General features: G+C 48.3%; 1 protein-coding gene across 2 annotated transcripts in view; it reads right to left on the reverse strand.

Annotated features, from left to right (window-relative positions):
* Positions 1-19,836, reverse strand: part of LRCH4 (leucine rich repeats and calponin homology domain containing 4) — a 464,731-nt gene that overhangs the window by 70,541 nt on the left and 374,354 nt on the right. For both annotated transcript variants that reach the window (XM_078669497.1, XM_078669496.1), the window contains exon 12: positions 13,074-13,139. In XM_078669497.1, coding sequence (XP_078525623.1) covers positions 13,074-13,139 — 66 coding nt within the window. The remainder of the gene's footprint in view (positions 1-13,073; positions 13,140-19,836) is intronic.

The raw sequence follows: 19,836 nt of genomic DNA on the forward strand, positions 1-19,836 counted from the left end.
CTGCCAAGCAGACCCTGGTGTTGCAGATTTGTGTGTCCTTCTTTGATAGGACTTCATGAAGCTAGACCCAGGATGCTGCCAACTGTGCCATGCAATGTCTTCTGCCCTTAGCTACACCTGCTCAGAGTGACTTGCTGCTGATTGTGCCACTTCTGGATCCTGTTCACGGGAGGCAGCTCTCGACACTCTGGTATGAAGAACACAACACAGGGATATTCATGCACAACTGGAGCAGCACAGCTCACCTCTCAGGGAGAGCAGGTCATGTGACCAGGTCCCAACACTTCAAAGCACAGACCACTGACTCCATCTGTCTAGACAAGCCATCCCCCCAGGATGCTAATGCCAGTCCTAGAATCTCTGATGCTATGAAATGCTTTGCTACACACTTTCTGAGGATTATGTTACCTACCCTGTAAGCATCTGTTCTTGGCATGTAGAGCTGTAGATTCACATGCTTTGCATACTCCTGCCATCTAGTGCTGGGTCCGGATGTTTGCAAGTTGTTTTTCTTCGAAGAAGTCTATCCAGTCACGAGGGTAAGGTGACTCCTCCTTTCGGTGATAGTGCGCATGGGCATCGACTCCATTGTTAGATTGTTTTCCCGCAAGAGGGTGAGAATGGAGTAAGTGAGTGTAGAAAAGAGAGGTCCATGCATATGTAATGTAAATAATGAGAACTGCAACAACTACGGGTGTCCGGGGAGGTGGGAAGGCGCATTTGAATCTACAGCTCTACATGCAAAGAACAGATGCTTACTGGGTAAGTAACATCATTTGTTTGAGGCATGTGTGCTGTAGATCACATCCTTAGCATTGACTATATAGCAGTATTCTCCTGAAGTGGTGGATAACCTGTAGCTGTTGCAGTTGTTTGAAAAAGTGTCTTTAGCACTGCCTGCCGTACATTGGCTTGTTGACGTGTTAACACATCCACACAGTAGAGTTTGGTACATGTGTGTGGTGTGGACCATCTTGCTGGTTTACAGATGTAAGCTATAGGAATGTTACATAAAAAGTCCATAGACGCCCCTATTTTGCGAGCGGAATGCGCTCTAGGGGGTATAGATAAAGTTATTTTACCTTTTGCATAACAAGTTTGAATGCATTTAACAATCCACCTCGAAATTCTAGATTTAGAGACAGGATTGCCCTTGTAAGGTAGTGCAAATGCGATAATCAGTTGCTTTATATTAACACTCTTCTGACATCCAATATGTGAAGAGTTCGTTCTGCTACAGAATCAGGTTGAGGGAAGAACACAAGTAACTCAACTGATTGCTTAAGATGAAAAGCAGAAACTACTTTAGGGATGAATTTTGGGTTGTGTGAAGAACTGCTCTATCTTTATGAGGCTGAAAGAAGGGTTCTTCTAAGGTTAATGCCGGTAACTCACCAACTCTCCTTAATAAAGTGATTGCAATGAGGAAGGCAACCTTCCATGAAAGGAACTGTAATGGACAATTGTGTAATGGCTCAAAAGGTGGACCCATGAGTCTTGCAAGTACAATCTTGAGATTCTATACCAGGGGTATTCTGGATGGTTTTACTCTTTTTAAGCCTTCCATAAGCTTTCATCAGAGGGACTTTGAACAAAGATAAATGCTGTCTGTTTTGCAGGTGGGCAGCCACTGCAGCAAGGTGCAATCGAGTAGATGTGTAAACTAAATTAGATTGCTGTAGGTACAGAAGTAACAAACAATGTTTTAAACAGACGCATCCAGAGAATTAATCTTGTTGTTTTTACAAATAAAAACGATATTTTCCATTGTGCTGCATACCAAGCTCTAGTAGTAGGTGTTCTTGCTTCTTTTAGAATAGTCATACAGTTTGCTGGCAAATTCAAGTATCCAAACTCTATGACTTCAGGAGCTAAATCGCTAAGTTGAGCTCCTTGGGGTTTGGGTGTCTGATTTCTCCACGGTTCTGAGTAAGAAGACTGCACTTGAGGTACAGCTTTTGATGCAGAACTACTGAGAGTTCCAACAGAGTGGTGTATCACGGTTCACTGGCCTATGTGGGAGCTACCAAAATCAGTGTGAGCGAGGTTTGCTTGAACTTTAGAACCAGCAATGGAAGGAGTGAGAGAGGCAGAAAAGCGTAGGCAATTGATCCATAGGGCTTTGCCTTTGGAGCAAGGGTGTGGGAAACTGGAGGCAAAGTTTGGGCATTTTGAGTTGTCCACTGTGGCAAACAGATCTATTTGTGGGAATCCCCACTGTTGAAAGTATGGGAGCAGAACTTGGGGATGAAGTTCCCACTCGTGTATTTGCTGCCTCCTTCTGCTGAGGAGGTCGGCAATTTAGTTGTTGACACCTGGAAGGTGCTCTGCCAGAAGATGAAGTCTGTGATGAATTGCCCAGCTCCAGATGGTCTGAGAGAAGCGCGACAGCTGGGGATAATGTGTCCCCCCCCCCCTTGTTTTTGTACATAGTACATGGCTGTCATGTTGTTCATGCGGACTAGGACAATTTTGCCTAGGAGATGAGAGTGAAAATCTTCCATCGCTAGAAATACTTCCAGAAGTTCTAGATAGTTGATATGGAGACATTTGTGCTTGTTGCCCCAGAGACACGGAATTGTGTAATTGTGGAGATAGGCACCCCGATCTGTGAAAGATGCGTCCGCTGTTAATACGATCTGTGGAACAGGGTCAATAAGGGGCCGCCCTTTTAATAAATTCTGTGGGTTCCACCACTGCAGAGAGCCAAGGGTGCATCTGTCTACCAACACTAGACCTGTTAATTGACACTGTGACTGATTCCACTGACATGCTAAACACTCTTGTAGGGGACGCATGTGAAGTCTTGATTGAGGCACTATTACGATGCATGATGCCATCATTCCTAACAGTTGCATAAAAGTTTTTGCTGGTAAGGTTTGATTGGCTTGAAACTGTAATAGCAGAGTTTGAATATTGCAAATTCTGGCTGCACTGGGAGAGGCTAGAGCCAAGTGAGTGTTGAGAGTCGAACCCAGATACGATTGTATTTGTAAAGGATGCAGATGAGACGTTGGTGCATTGACTGTGAAGTCCAATTGGTGGAGTAGGTTTAGCGTGGTGTGGGTGTGTTTTAACACTTCGGGTGTCTGCTGGCTTTGATGAGCCAGTCGTCTAACTATGGGACGATGTGAATTTGTAGTCTTCTGAGATGAGCTGCCACTACCACTAGACATTTGGTAAACATCCTGGGAGCTGTAGTTACTCCGAATGGGAGTACTTTGAACTGATAGCGTGTGCCTGCTATCCGAAATCTGAGATATCTGCGATGAGCTGGGGGGATTGGAAGGTGAAAGTATGCATCTTTTAAGTCTAGTGTGGACATAAAATCGCCTTGTTGTAGAAGTGGAAGCACCTGTTGAAGCGTTACCATATGGAACAGTATGTACAGGCTTAACACTGAGAACCAAAATTGGCCTCAAGAAGCCGTCCTTTTTGAGGATTAGAGAGAGTACACCCCTGAACCTTGGTATTATAATGGAACTGGTTCCATAGCTCCCTTTTGTAAGAGAGATTGCACTTGTTTGAGTAACTATAAGTGGGCTGACAACAGTTTGTGACTGAGAGGTGGAATATTTGGAGGATTGGTGGTAAGCTTTAGCCAATAACCATGTCAGATAAGATCGATCACCCATTTGTCAGATGTTATTGATTGTCAAATGGGGAGACACTGTTGAAGTCTTCCCCTGACAGGTGTTAAATAATCAGGGGGAATGTTGGCAAGTCCCTGTTTGTTGGGAGATGGGGTTTTACGTCTTGTGGCACCTCTACCCCTACCCTTGGAATGGTTTCCCCTATACCCTCCTCTATAAAAACCTCTAGACGGAGAGGATTGAGTGTTGCCTTTATAGAAGGAAGCATTTGGATCTTAAGATGTGGTTTTGAACCGTCCGCTGTAAAAAAAGCGGCAAAAATAGCCTCTATTTGATGGAGACTGGAGCGCTCCCATGGACTTTGCCACTTGAGTCCTTTTTCATTTTCTCTAAAGCCTGATCGACTTTAGGACCAAACAGGTGTTGCTTGTTAAAAGTGGTGATTAAAATGGATTGCTGAACCTCCGGTTTAACCCCCGAAATCCTAAGCCATGCATGCCTTCTGAGGAGAATGCTGGTATTTATCTCCCTAGCCCAGTGCTTAATTTGAGCCAGTGCTTTTCTGTGCTCAGCACCGGGAACCTAATCCTCAGCACCGGCGCTTATAGCACCAATTAAGGAAACACTCATTTGGAAGGCACGTGATTTTCGCTAGAATCACAGGATGTTGAGCCGGGCAGAGACTCAAACCCAGGTCTCCAGCTCCAAAATCGGCAGCTCTAGCCCTTAGGCCAAGTCCTCTCCAGAATAATAAGTGCCAGGGCTCTAGTCAGGAGGCAGTTTGCACCACCACATTTCTCCTGAGGAGAGCCCCAGCACTTTTTATTTTACAAATTAACCACTGCCTTAGCCGTGGTGTCAGCGGCATCTAGAGCACTTCTGACAGATAAGTTAGAAATTAGTTTGCCCACTTGAACGAAGTCTTGTGCCTTGGCTTTGTGTTTGTCTGGGAGATATTGGAGCAGTTTCTCCATTTCATCCCAGTGTGACCGGTCGTGCCTAGCTAGCAGGCCCTGTGTGTTTGCGATGCACCAATGGTTAGCGGCTTGAGCAGCCACTTGTTTTGCAGAGGCATCTATAAGCTTAGATTCCTTGTCTGGGGGAGTTGCATCACCAGATGTTTGTGAATTAGCGCTTTTGCGAGCATTAGACACCACTAGGGAATCAAGGGGTAATTGTCCTTTGATGAACATAGGATCAGATGGACAAGGCTTACATTTGTATTGACTCTGGGAGTCAAAATACGTGCTCGCACAGGGTCTTTGAAAATTTAATCTGCATGCCTCATCATGCCCTTAAGCATAGGGAGTGCTTGACTTGACCGGTGTGTGGACCCAAGTGTTTCAAATAAAACGTTGTCCTCTAAGGACTCTTTATGTAAGGCCGCCCCATGATACTCTGCTGCTCTAGCAATGAGATGTTCATAGGCCAGATTATCGTCCGGTCATGATGGCTTTGCAGGGTGAAGGTCTGGGTCAGTATCCAATGAAGGGTCAATGGTGTAATCATTCCGTGGGTCTACAGGCAAATCATGATCTTCATTAATAGTGTCCCCTTCAGGCTGTGCATTCTGAGATCCCTGAGGTGTAATGTGTGAAGGATCCTGTGGCAAATGTGAAGAAAAAGGTGGAGGGGATTGCGGGGTAGGATTAGCGGGGCTGGTCGCTATGTCCTTTTTCTTCTTCAGAGGGATCTTATCTGTAGGGTCCTCTGGAGGAAGTTTGCGTTTGACTGCTGTTTTGGCAGAAATATGTCCTGTATCAGGATGGATGGAATATGCTACTTACCAGTATGCATCTGTTCTTGGCATGTGGGCTGCTGAATTCATATCTGTGCATAGATCGCCGCCTAGTGTTGGGTCCGGATGATTGCACATTGTTGTCCTGGAAGAGTCTTCGAAGTATCACGAGATAGGTGGCTCCTCCCTCGGACTACAGTGCGCATGGGCATCCTCTCCATCCTTAGATTGAATGTCAGCAGCCCTACATGCCAAGAACAGATGCATACTGGTAAGTAGCATATTCCGTTCGAGGCATGTGGGCTGCTGAATTCATATCTGTGCATAGAATGTATAGCAGTCTCTCCCTTAGCGGCGGCCACCTGTGCCAGCTGCAGCAGTCTGAAACAGAGTTTTTAAAACAGCCTGTCCTACAGCAGCTTGCTGTTTGGAGTGTACATCTACACAATAGTGTTTTGTGAATGTATGTATGGTTGTCCATGTGGCTGCTTTACAGATTTCCTCTAGAGGAATGTTCCCTAGGAAAGCCATGGATGACCCCATTTTGCGTGTTGAATGCGCTCTTGGGGGAACTGTTAAGGTGCGTTTTGCCTTAAGATAACATATTTGAATGCACTTAACAATCCATCTGGCTAACCCAGATTAAGAAATGGGGTTGCCTTTGTGTTGTGGTGAAAAGGCAACAAACAACTGTTTTGTCTTCCTGAAATCTTTTGTCCTGTCTATGTAGTATAGGAGAGCCCTTTTAACATCTAGTGTGTGAAGGGCCCTTTCGGGTACTGACTGTGGATTTGGGAAGAACACTGGCAGTTCTATTGTTTGATTGATGTGGAAGTGAGACACCACTTTGGGCATGAATTTAGAGTTTGTTCTAAACACAACCCTATTTGCGTGGATTTGGAGGAATGGCTCTTGAATATTTAGGGCTTGAAGCTCGCTAACTCTTCTAAGCGAAGTAATCGCCACGAGGAATGCCACTTTCCATGTTAAAAACTGAATTTCACACGAGTGTAGAGGTTCAAAGGGTGGGCCCATTAGTCTGGTTAAAACGATATTTAGGTCCCAAACAGGTGAAGGTGGGTGTCTTGGGGGGGATCACTCGCTTGAGTCCCTCCATGAATGCTTTAATTGCAGGCACTCTGAATAGGGAAAGGTGTTGCCTGTTTTGAAGGTAAGCTGCTATGGCAGCTAAGTGTATCCTTATCGATGTATAGGCTAGATTGCAGCGGTGTAGGTGCAAAAGATAGCATATGATATTTTGAATTGATGCTTCAAGTGGGTTTATGTCATTGTTGTTACAGTAAATGACACATTGTTTCCACTTTGCCGCATTACATGCTCTGGTTGTAGGTTTCCTTGCCTCCTTGATAATATTCATGCAGTCAGGAGGCAAGTTCAGGTAACCAAACTCTAAGACTTCAGGAGCCAGATTGCAAGGTTCAGCTGCTGTGGATCTGGGTGCTGAATGTCTCCATGGCTCTGCGTTAAGAGACTGGGTGTTAGTTTCAGTCTTTAAAGAGGCACCACGGAAAGTTCTAGGAACGTGGTGTACCACGGTTGCCTCGCCCATGTTGGAGCAACTAGGATTAGCGTCATGGATTGCTGGCGTAGTTTGCGCGCCACTAGCGGTATCAACGGTGCTGGTGGAAAAGCGTAGGCAAATTTGACTGACCAGTTCATCCATATCTCATTGCCCTGAGACTGCGGGTGTGGGAACCTTGCGGCGAAGTACCGGCATTTTGCGTTTTGTTTTGTGGCGAACAGGTCTATCTCTGGTTGTCCCCACTGTTGGAAGTATGATTGAAGCACTGTGGGGTGAATCTCCCACTCGTGCATCTGTTGGCTGTGTCTGCTGAGCAGATCCGCTATCTGATTGTCCTTTGCCTGGGAGGTGTTCCGCCATGAGAAAAATGTTCCTTTGAATGGCCCACTTCCACATGCTTTGAGCCAGATGTGACAGCTGTGGAGTGTGTGTTCCTCCCTGCTTCTGTATGTAGTACATCCCAATCATGTTGTCCATCCGCATCAACACGGTCTTGTTGCACAGATGTACTTTGAAAGCTTTCATTGCCCTAAAACTTGCCATCAGCTCCAGCAGGTTGATGTGCATCTTTTTCTGCTGAGTGGTCCATAAGCCCTGTACTGTGTGGTGGAGGACATGGGCTCCCCACCCTATCAGGGATGCGTCCGTTGTCAACACTATTTGTGGTACAGGCTCTTGGAACAGTCGTCCCTTGCAAACGTTTTGTGGATTCCACCAATGCAGAGAGTTGTATGCACGACTGGTCACCAACACTAGGTCGTTTAATTGTCCTTGAGCCTGGTTCCACTGACGTGCTAGGCACTCCTGCAGCGGACGCATGTGTAGTCTTGCGTGAGGGACTATGAAAATGCATGAGGCCATCATACCTATTAGTTGCATAAACACTCGGGCTGGGAGCGAGTGTTGGGGCGTTAATTTTTTAATTAGTGTCTGAATGCTGTGTATTCTGACAGAATTCAGCTGTGCTTTTCCTGCCAGAGTGTCTATCGTCGCCCCCAGGTACTGTTGTACGTGGGCAGGCTGAAGATGGGACTTTGGGTAGTTCAGCGAGAAACCTAGACTGTGCAGGAGGTGAATAGTGCGTGACATGTGGCTGGCACACTGCTGGGCTGACTGTGCTTGTATCAGCCAGTCGTCCAGATATGGATAGACATGAATATGCTGTCTTTTGAGATGTGCAGCTACTGTCGCTAGGCACTTTGTAAATACCCTTGGGGCTGTTGTCACTCCGAAAGGAAGGACTTTGAATTGGTAGTGCTGATTTTGTATCGTAAACCTGAGATATTTTCTGTGTGCTGGGTGTACCGGTATATGGAAATATGCGTCTTTGAGGTCTAGTGTTGCGAGGAAGTCTCCTTGACGCAACAGTGGTAATACCTGCTGTAGAGTGAGCATGTGGAAATGCTCTGATAAAATGTATTGGTTTAAGGGTCTGAGGTCCAAGATTGGCCTGAGAGACCCGTCCTTTTTGGGGATTAGGAAGTATAGTGAGTACACTCCTGTACCCTGATGTTCTAAGGGTACTGGTTCTATGGCCCCCTTTTGTAGCATGCTGATGACTTCTTGCTGCAATAAGTGTAGGTGTTCTGCGGACATAGGACGGTGTTTTGGGGGTATGTTGGGCGGTGTGGAGATTAATTCTAGGCAATAGCCATGCTGGATAATTTGCCTCACCCACCTGTCTGTAGTGATGTTTTCCCAGACGTGTAGGAACTGCTGCAATCTTCCCCCGACCGGTGTTACATGGTCTGGGGGCAGTGACAATAAGTCACTGCTTGGTATTGGTAGAGGATCTGGTGGTGTTATTCCCTCGTCCTCTACCCTTGCTGTTATTGCCACGGTATCCACCTCTACTGTTCTTGTTGTAGGTGTTTTGCGTGTTCCCTTTGTTGTATGAGGTTTGCTGCTCTGAGCCTCCTCTTGCTGCTCCTCTGTTGCCGGAGCGACGAAAGGAGCCGCCTCTGTATTGTTGTGACTGCAAGGCTCCCATAGACTTGGCTGTCTCGGTATCCTTCTTCATTTTGTCTAATATTGTGTCCACATTAGGGCCAAACAAATAATCAGGGTTCACTGGCTGATTAAGTAAAGTGCTCTGAACCTCATTTTTAAACCCAGAGATGCGGAGCCACGCATGTCTTCTGAGCATGACACTAGTATTGATAGCCCTTGCTGCTGTGTCTGCTGAGTCTAGCGCACACGGAGGCGTTAGATATTAACTTTCCCTCCTGTATTAGGAATTCTGCCTGTTCCTTATAAAGGTCAGGTAGATGCTGGAGAAGGTGCTCAAGTGTGTCGTAGTGTGCCCTGTCATACCTAGCTAACACGGCTTGAGTGTTTGAAATTCTCCATATGTTGGCTGCTTGAGCAGCTACTCTTTTGCCAGAAGCCTCCAAATTTTTAGACTCTTTGTCTGGTTGTGGAGCATCGCCAGTGGTTTGAGAATTAGCACGTTTACGTGCGTTGGAGACTACCAAGGAGTCTAAGGGCAGCTGTCCCTTAATGTATGTAGGGTCCACTGGTGCTGGCCTATATTTCTTTTCTATCCTGGGGTTAATGACTCTTGCCCTGGTGGTTACCTTAAATATGTCCCCTGCGTGTTTAAGCACTCCTTTCAACATTGGCAATGTTTTCACTGATCTTTCAGAAGTGTTGAAAGTGTCAAAAAGGAAGTCTTCCTCAATGGGGTCTGCATGCATTTCCACGTGGTGGTTATATGCCGCTCTTTCGATTAAGGCATTGAAGGCAGCTGTGTCCTCTGTAGGCGAAGTCTTTACAGGGTATGCAGTATTATCTTGCATGGGCTGTGTATCTGAAGGATCTACAGCATCAGGCCATGTTTGGTTTTGGTTGTCCTCATTGTCCACTGGATAATTATATAGTTCATTATCCTCATATTCCACATCCTCATCTGTGCGTGTGGAAAAATATGTGTAGGTTTCTTGCACCTGTGTTCTGATAGGCTCAAAGAGAGTTGGAGATGTAGAAGAGTCTCTTTTCTTTTTTAGTGGTATTCTGTTTTGTTCCTCATAAGTGTCTGGTCTTATTTTCCTTTTTAATAGGGTAATAGTGCCAGTATCTGGGTCCACATACAGTTTGGACTGCTCTTCTGTTGAGGTTTCTTGCTCTTCATGTGCTTGAGCTCTCATCCTTGTTTTTGCCTTTATTTTTTGTGTCGGTTCGATTTCCTTCGTTGGTTCGACTGTTTTTTGTCGTATGTGCACCGGAAGTCCGAATTTTTTCGGTCCGAGGGACTTTTGTGATTCGACAGTCTTTTTAGGCTGAATGACTTTCTTCGGCGCCGTGATTGTTATCGATGCAACTTGTTTTGTTTGTTCGATAACCGCTTTCTTGCCTTGTGTCGTCTTCGGAGATTGTTGCTTCGGAGCGATGTGTCTCGGCTCGACCGACCCCTTGGCCTCGATCCTTGTCTTCGGCTCGAGTGTTCTGGTTTGCAACGTCTTTGGCTTGTCGACTTTTTGTTTCGGCTCGACAGCCATCTTCTGCAGTAGTCCTTTGTTTGTGTTGCTGGGCGTCGACGTCGATCTCGTCGGTTCGACGGCTTTCAGCCTAGGCATGTCTTTGGGCGTACTGGCTCTCGGCTCGACAGCCCTGATATGCGACCCAGCCATGTCGACGGCCATTTTGTGTTTTGTCGGCGCCGATGGATCCGCACCTTTCGGTCCGAAGAGTGGGAACTCAATCAGTTTCGGTTTCTGTTTTGCTTCTTGTGCTTTCGGTTTTGATATTACCAGGGAATGGTAATGTTGCACCGATGGCTCTTGCCTTATGTTCTTAGCTGGGCAGACTTGCGGGGCTATAGAATCGATGTTTTGATCTTGGCTAAGGCCTTCCGGCGATGCCTCGACCTGAGCCGTTAGTAGCGTTTCATTATATGTACTGGGCTCCGTACTCACGGTTGGCCCCATGTCCTCGCCGGAGTAGTCCTCGGCGGCTCCGATGCCTGGATCGTCATCCCCTACCTCGACGATGTCGTCTTCTTCGTCGAAGTAGTAGTTGGAGTCATGTTCCGACCCCTGCTCCGACTGTTGGTCTGAGTCCTCAGCTTCGACGAACTCTTCGTCGTCTTCAAAGATGTTCTCCGGGTCAGGCGCTGGCTTCTGCATTGTCTGCCTCGCTGCTCTTCGAATTCGGAGTGTCTTCTTTGAACGAAACTGCGCACAAGCTAAGCAGTAGGCTTCATTGTGTTCCGGAGATAAACACTTGTTGCACACAGGGTGTTTATCTATGTGTGGGAATTTTGAGTTACAATTGGGGCATCTTTTGAATGGACTTCGTTCCATCGACGAATGACCCTTGGTGTCGAAGAAAGGCCGCGTGGCCCGATTCGACGCTCTGAGTATAAAATAACAAAAGTAAAGTTGTCGTCACCGATCGGATAACAATACCGACGACCGCGAAGGCCTTTTGGCCTTGTACAAAAGTTTTTTTATCGATTCCGAACTCCGAGTTGGAAATCACATCTGAACCAAATGGCAGAAAAAAACAATCTAAGGATGGAGAGGATGCCCATGCGCACTGTAGTCCAGGGGAGGAGCCACCTATCTCGTGATACTTCGAAGACTCTTCCAGGACAACAATGTGCAATCATCCGGACCCAACACTAGGCGGCGATCTATGCACAGATATGAATTCAGCAGCCCACATGCCTCAAATATAGATGTTCTGTTTAGGATTCAATTTAGCCTTGAGAAAGTCTAAAATTGGTTCAGGAGGCTCGGAGAGGCTGTCCTTTGATTTCAGCGCCGAAATTGATTTGCTTTTGGGAGCAGAAGGTTTCGGCTCTGAAGCTTGCTTTTGTTTTGAAGCGGAAGGTTTCTGCTCCAAACCAGATTTGTCCTTCGAACTGAAGGGTTTCGGATCCAACGAGGATTTCGGCCGACTCGGTCCTGAGCCGGAAGGCTTGACGATTTGTTTTGGTGCCGAGCCAGAAGGCGGGGCATCAGAAACACTGTCTCGGTGCCGACCTTGACCAGAGGGAAGATGTGGTGCCATAACCTTATGTTTTTGGGAAAAAGTTTTGGGGGGCAAGAGGTCTTTAGTACTCACGAGACCTTGTCATGCAGGCAAGTCTTCGTACTCTAAGTCGATCTCGAGTTTAGAATAAGACTCTGGGATGGAGATGGCTTCTTCTTCTTCTGCTGCTGCTGATGCTTCGACGTGTTCAAGCTCAGAATCTTCGCCGAAGATGTACGGAGTGTATTGAATGTTTTGGTGCTGCATTTCACGTCGTCGAGCCAGATGATCACAAAGTGTTTTCTTTGACTGAAACGACCCACAGGCGTCGCAGTCTTCCTCCTTGTGCTCCAGTGATGGGCACAAGTTACAGACTTGATGGAGATCGGTACGAGGGTACATGGAGTGGCACAGAGTATTACATTGGAATGGAGTTTGTTCCATTGGCAGAAGGGTGGACTGACGCGGCTAGGCCTGCCCCCTATGTTGCCGAACAAAGATTGAGTATTTCCCGATTGATTTGATAACTGGAGATCACGGTAACGGGTTTTAGAACTATACTGTCGAGGGTAGAGTGGATTGCCCACCGAGGGGAACCCAAAGAACGGTTTTCGAACCGGAGCACAGTAATACACGTCCGAACCAGATGCTGGAAAAAATCATTCTAACAATGGAGTCGGTGCCCATGCGCACCATCACCAAAAGGAGTCGTCACCATACCTCGTGAATGGAAAGACTTCGTTGAAGAAAAACAACTTGCAAACATCTGGACCCAACACCAGATGGCAGGAGTATGCAAAGCATGTGTATCTACAGCACACACGCCTCAAACAGGATTTTACTAGCCATGCAACTGTTGTAGGTCAGGGCCCTTCCAGTGATACAGGAGGGCCCAGCAGTGACCAGGCGAGAACAGAGGGAAAGTGGTCAGGACGCTTTTGAGGGAGATATGCAATTATGTACAAGATATCAGGAGATATTCCGCTCCGAGCCACTCTACCTCCATGACACCCAGTGGACTTGGTCAAAGTCCAGATCACTGTTTGCCGTCAGGAAACCTCCCCCAGGCTTGCTATCTCAAAGCCATAAGATGTATCCTAACAGAAAAAAGAAAACCTTACAAACTAGTGACTGGGATGCAGGCCTCCTGATACTATTCCTAACACGTGCTACTCAGACAAAATGGGCATGCTTCAAACATTCCCTCTTCCAAACATATACTCACTTGTTAGTGGGTGTGGTCTGCATCTGCGGACTGCTCGCGACCACCTTTGGCGTCAACCTCAGTAAACTGGAAAAGAGAAGGACATCAGAACATCAGAACATGTACACCAGAGCCTTGGCCACTGCTAGAGACAGAAAAGTACAGCAGGCGTGACTCAAACCACTGAAGGTGAGGAGGAGAGGGTTGTCAGAGGCAGGCCTGTAAATGAAGCCCCTTCAAATGAATGAATATGCTACTTACCAGTATGCACCTGTTCTTGGCATGTAGGGCTGCTGACATTCATATCTATAGCATAGATCGCCGCCTAGTGTTGGGTCCGGATGATTGCACATTGTTGTCCTGGAAGAGTCTTCGAAGTATCACGAGATAGGTGGCTCCTCCCCTGGACTACAGTGCGCATGGGCATCGACTCCATCCCCAGATTGTTTTTAGCCATTGTGGCGAAGATGGAGTGTAACAGTGTGAGCGATGGCCATGCTAAGAGTAAGTGTAAATTCTGCAGCCGCTACAGGCGCCAGGGAGGAGGGCGGGCGATATGAATGTCAGCAGCCCTACATGCCAAGAACAGATGCATACTGGTAAGTAGCATATTCAGTTCGAGGCATGTGGGCTGCTGAATTCATATCTATAGCATAGAATAGATAGCAGTCCCTCCATTAACGGCGGCCGCCTGTGCCAGCTGGAGACGTTTGAAAAAGTGTCTTAAGAACAGCCTGCCCCACAGCTGCTTGCTGCTTAGAGTGCACATCTACACAGTAGTGTTTAGTAAATGTGTGTGGTGTAGACCACGTGGCTGGTCTAAAAATATCTTCCAACGGGATATTACCAAGGAAAGCCATGGAGGCCCCCAACTTGCGGGTGGAGTGGGCTCTGGGGGGGACCGTTAAAGTGCGCTTAGCCTTGTGATAGCAAATCTGAATACACTTAACGATCCACCTGGCTATACCTGCTTTGGAAATGGGGTTGCCCTTGTGCTGGGCTGAAAAGGCAACAAAGAGTTGTTGTGTCTTCCAAAATGCTTTGGTCCTATCGATGTAGTACATCAAAGCTCGTTTGACGTCAAGAGTGTGGAGCATTCTTTCGGCTACTGTCTCTGGGTTCTGAAAGAATGCGGGCAGTTCAATGGTCTGATTGACATGGAACTGTGAAACCACCTTAGGAAGAAATTTAGGGTTAGTGCGCAGCACTACCCTGTTGGAGTGAATTTGAATGAATGGCTCTTGTACAGTGAGCGCCTGGAGCTCACTAACACGTCGCAGAGACGTAATGGCTATGAGAAAAGCCACTTTCCATGTTAGAAACTGAACCTCGCATGAATGCAGAGGCTCAAAAGGTGGGCCCATCAGCCTGGTGAGGACCACATTGAGGTTCCATACGGGAGCTGGCGGGGTCCTGGGAGGGATGACCCGTTTCAGTCATTCCAGGAAGGCTTTAATGGCAGGTACTCTGAAAACGGAGAGATGCTGCCTGTTTTGGAGATAAGCTACTATGGTGGATAAGTGTATCCGAATGGAAGCATATGCTAGATTGCATTTGTAAAGATGTAACAAATAACAGATGATGTTGTGAGTGGATGCATCTAGCGGGTTGATGATGTTTTCTGTACAGTAAATGACAAACCGCTTCCATTTTGCCACATAGCAAGCTCTGGTGGTGGGCTTTCTTGCCTCCCGTATGATATCCATGCAGTCAGGAGGCAAGTTAAGGTAGCCAAACTCTAAGACCTCAGGAGCCAGATCGCCAGGTTGAGCTGTTGCGGATCTGGGTACTGAATGTTGCCATGGCTCTGCGTCAAAAGTCTGGGTGTGAGGTGCAGCCTTTGATGCGGTACCACGGAGAGTTCTAGAAACGTGGTGTACCATGGTTGGCGTGCCCACGTTGGAGCAACCAGGATGAGTGTCATCGAGTGTTGCTTTAGCTTTCGTGCCACCAGTGGTATGAGAGGTGCTGGGGAAAAAGTGTACGCAAATCTGCCTGACCAGTTCATCCATATCGCATTGCCCTGCGACTGTGGGTGAGGGAACCTGGCGGCAAAGCTTTGGCATTTTGCGTTTTCCCTTGTGGCAAACAGGTCTATCTCTGGATGACCCCACTGCTGGAAGTACGGGTGGAGTACTGATGGATGTATCTCCCACTCGTGCATTTGGTGGCTGTACCTGCTGAGCAGATCCGCCATCTGATTGTCCTTGCCCGGGAGGTGTTCCGCCATGAGGAAGATGTTCCTCTGAATGGCCCACTTCCACATGCTCTGAGCCAGATGAGACAACCGTGGAGAGTGTGTACCTCCCTGCTTTTGAATGTAGTACATGGCCGTCATGTTGTCCGTCCGGATCAACACGACTTTGTTGCACAGATGTACTTTGAATGCTTTCATCGCCATGAAGATTGCCATCAGTTCTAGAAGGTTGATGTGCATCTTCTTTTGCTGCGTTGTCCATAGTCCCTGCACCGTGTAGTGGAGTACATGAGCTCCCCAACCCTGGAGAGATGCGTCCGTCGTCAGGATAATCTGTGGCACAGGCTCCTGGAACGTCGGCCCTTGCAAAGGTTGTGTGGATTCCACCAATGCAGAGAGCTGTATGCCCGACCAGTCACCAACACTAGGTCGTTCAACTGTCCTTGAGCCTGAGTCCACTGATGAGCCAAGCATTCTTGGAGCCGACGCATATGTAGCCTCGCGTGCGGGACTATGAAAATGCAGGAGGCCATCATGCCTATCAACTGCATGAACACTCTTGCTGGAAGCGAGTGTTGCGGTCTGAATTTCTGGATCAGCGACTGAATGCTGTCGATCCTCACAGAAGTTGGCTGAGCTGTGGCTGCCAGAGTATCTATTGTCGCGCCCAGATACTGCCGCACATGGGCTGGCTGAAGGTGCGACTTCGGATAATTCAGTGAGAAGCCCAGATCGTGAAGAAGGTAATTGGTGTGGGGACATGTTGCCGGCGCACTGCTGGGCCGACTTTGCTTGGACAAGCCAGTCGTCCAGATAAGGGTAAACGTGAACGTTCTGCCTCCTGAGGTGCGCAGCCACTGTCGCCAGACATTTTGTGAACACCCTGGGCGCTGTGGTCACCCCGAAAGGGAGGACCTTGAATTGATAATGCCGATTCTGAATGCTGAATCTGAGGTATTTTCTGTGTGATGGATGTAGTGGAATGTGAAAATATGCATCCTTGAGATCCAAGGTTGAGAGGAAGTCTCCCTGAGTGAGCAACGGAAGAACCTGCTGCAGCGTCAGCATGTGGAAGTGTTCTGAGAGAATATACTGGTTTAGGGGTCTGAGGTCCAGTATGGGTCTGAGGGACCCGTTCTTCTTTGGGATCAAGAAGTACAGGGAGTACACTCCTGTGCCTTCTTCCTCCACCGGCACGAGCTCGATTGCGCCTTTTTGCAGCATGACAAGTACCTCCTGCTGCAATAAGTGCAAATGCTCTGCGGACATAGGACGGTTTTTTGGTGGCATGTTGGGTGGAGTGGATGTTAACTTCAGACAATAACCAAACTGGATAAGTTTCCTGACCCACCTGTCTGTGGTGAGGGATTTCTAGACTGGCAGGAACTGTTGGAGTCTCCCCCGACAGGTGTGGTATGGTCGGGGAGCAGTGACAGGGCGTCACTGTTTGTTGGTGGCGGAGGAACGGGAGTTGTTGTTTCCACGGCCTCTGCCCTTGGTACTGTTGCCCCGATAGCCTCCTCTACTCTGCTTGGTGTAAGAGGATTGCGCCCCACCTTTGGTGTATTGCGTTTGCTGGGACATCTGGCCTCTGGAAACACCTCTATTGCCTGAGCGACGAAAAGTACTGCCCCTAAACTGTTGGGACTGGAGAGCTCCCATGGACTTTGCAGTCTCGGTATCCTTCTTTATTTTTTCCAGGGTGGTATCCACCTCAGGACCAAATAACCTGTCTGGGTTCACTGGCTGATTGAGGATGGTAGTCTGTATCTCCGGCTTGAACCCGGAGATTCTGAGCCATGCCTGATGTCTCAACATCACACTGGTGTTAATTGCCCTGGCTGCGGTGTCCGCCACGTCCAGTGCACATTTAATAGAAGCGTTGGAGATGAGCTTCCCTTCCTGAATAAGCATCTCCGCGGCCTCTTTATACTGATCTGGTAGATGTTGTAACAGGGTCTCTAGTGTGTCATAGTGTGCCCTGTCATATCTGGCCAAGAGTGCCTGAGTGTTTGAGATACGCCAGATATTGGCCGCTTGAGCCGCCACCCTCTTCCCTGATGCCTCCAGCACTTTGGATTCATTGTCAGGGGGAGGAGCATCACCAGTGGTTTGCGAATTCGCCCTCTTCCGGGCATTAGAAACGACCAGAGAGTCCAATGGCAACTGGCTCTTGATGTAGGTAGGGTCGCCAGGTGCTGGTCTATATTTCTTTTCAATCCTAGGGTTGATCACCCTTGCGCGTGTGGGTTCTTTAAAAATGTCTGCAGCATGTTTCAGAACCCCTTTCAGCATTGGGAGAGTCTTGACAGTCTTTTCTGCTGTGGAAAAGGTATCAAAGAGGAAGTCCACTTCAACAGGGTCAGCATGCAGCTGGACGTCGTGGTTCTTAGCCGCCCTCTCAAGTAGAGCATTAAATGCCGCAGAATCCTCTGTAGGAGAGGTTTTGACATTATACACCGGAGTGTCCTGGGCAGGTTGCTGATCCCCTGGGTCTCCTGCATCTGCCCATGAGTCCTGGTGATCCTCAGGATCTGTGTTGGCAGGAAAGTTATACTCCTCGTCCTCAGCCTCCACATCTGAATAGGTGGGTGAGGGTGTAGCAACTCTTGGAGTCCGTGGAGCAAGTGGCTCAACTAGAACCGGGGAATCCGTAGCAAGCTTCTTGCGCTTCAAAGGAATCGTGTAGGATTCCTAAGGCTGTGTCGCCGTGATCTTTCTCTTGTAAAGGGTAAGTTTTCCGGTGTCGGCGTCGATAAAATGCTCCGACTGCTCCTCCACCAAGGGTTGTCGATGCTTCAAGCTCCCAAGCGGTTGAGAAGGCTTCGACCCTGCAGACCCTTGCACTGGCGCTTCGGTGACAGACCGTGGTGCGAAGGCCTTCGGTGCCACCTTCGGCGGCAACGTAAACAGGATTGGCGTCGAAGACTGTGGCGTTTTGGCAGCCGGCTTCGGGGTGGAAGCATCCTTCGGATCGCCCGCAGAAGCCTTGTTCCTGATGCGTTGCAGTGAGTCCGATACTTGCTTCGTAAGGGAAGCGGATGGTTTCGTCGACCCGACAGACGTCCTCGGTCCACCAGCGTGTGAAGACTCGAGCGTCGATGTCTTGGTCTTCTCCGGCCTAGGCACAGGATCAGCCTTTTTAGGGGCGCCTTGACCTCCTTCCGTGTCGACGGCCTTCGGCGCCGACGTTTTCGGGTCGGCGGCCTTGACTACTGGGTTTGGGGCCCCAGTCTTCGGTTCGACGCCCTTGTTCGACTTTGGCTCGACGCCCTTGACCGACTTCGGCTCAACGCCTTTGGTCGACTTCACCGGGTCGACAGCTTTCTTCGGCTTCGGCTGTCCCGACATACCGGAAGACGAGGGTGCGGCCAGAGGGACAGACGGCGTCTCCATCACTTTCATTTTCGTCTGCTTCTTCTCTCTCGAAGATGTCCACCGGTGCCGGGGACGTCTGCTGGGCCTCCAGGCGCGCCACGCGCCGAAGTCGAATCGTCTTCTTCGATTGAAACCGGAAACAAGCCATGCAGTTGGCTTCATCGTGGTCCGGCGACAGGCACTTGTTGCACACCGGGTGGACGTCGATGTGGGGATACTTCGATCCACACACGGGACATTTCTTGAACGGCTCCGTTCCATGATGTGTCGTCGAAAGTCTTGCTGCGTCGACTGGGCCTCGAGCAGCGAAGAGCCACGCAACTCCTCTGGATGTCCGACTCGGAAACTGAGCCGGAACAGAGCTGGGCAACGAGCGCAAAACAATACCGACGGTAAAGGAAAAGGCCTTTGGGCCTTAAGAAAAGTCTCTTTCGATTCCGAACTGGAGATAACGAATATACATCCGAACCCAATGGCGGAAAAAAACAATCTGGGGATGGAGTCGATGCCCATGCGCACTGTAGTCCAGGGGAGGAGCCACCTATCTCGTGATACTTCGAAGACTCTTCCAGGACAACAATGTGCAATCATCCGGACCCAACACTAGGCGGCGATCTATGCTATAGATATGAATTCAGCAGCCCACATGCCTCGAACAGAATGCACCAAAGCAAAGTATTCAGTACTGGTTACATGCAACCAGAGCCTGGTTACAAGCGTGAATGCTAAAGTACACAATTTGTGGATGTTCCAGAAATCACCCAATATTATGTAAAGGCTGTAGTGAGAACAGGGGAATGGAATAGACACTTCAGACAATTCTTGAATTAAACCGGTGACAGGTAAGGTTGTGTCTACAGGATAGACCAGAATTCATGGAATACTTGAAACAGCTACTTTAAGTTAGCGGTGTCCACAGATTGGCCATAGAATCAGAAAAGAGAAGGACTTAGATGTTCTCTATTCTACATTAAGAAACAGCAAGGCCACTTCAAAGTGCTCAGAGTGCACAGGTGAAATGGAGGTGGGGTGGTGGATGGGGAAAGAGACATTTTGAGGAGGAAACCTTGCGGGAGGAGGGTCTCATCACATGGAGCTAATAGAGTGTTGTAGGACCACCAGGGGGATACTTGCACAAACACCACAACCACAATAATATAGTGTGGCACCATTGTTCTCTTGACTACTCTAGACTGCAATCATGACCTT

Source organism: Lissotriton helveticus, chromosome 12, assembly GCF_964261635.1.
Source record: "Lissotriton helveticus chromosome 12, aLisHel1.1, whole genome shotgun sequence".
Lineage (NCBI taxonomy): Eukaryota > Metazoa > Chordata > Amphibia > Caudata > Salamandridae > Lissotriton > Lissotriton helveticus.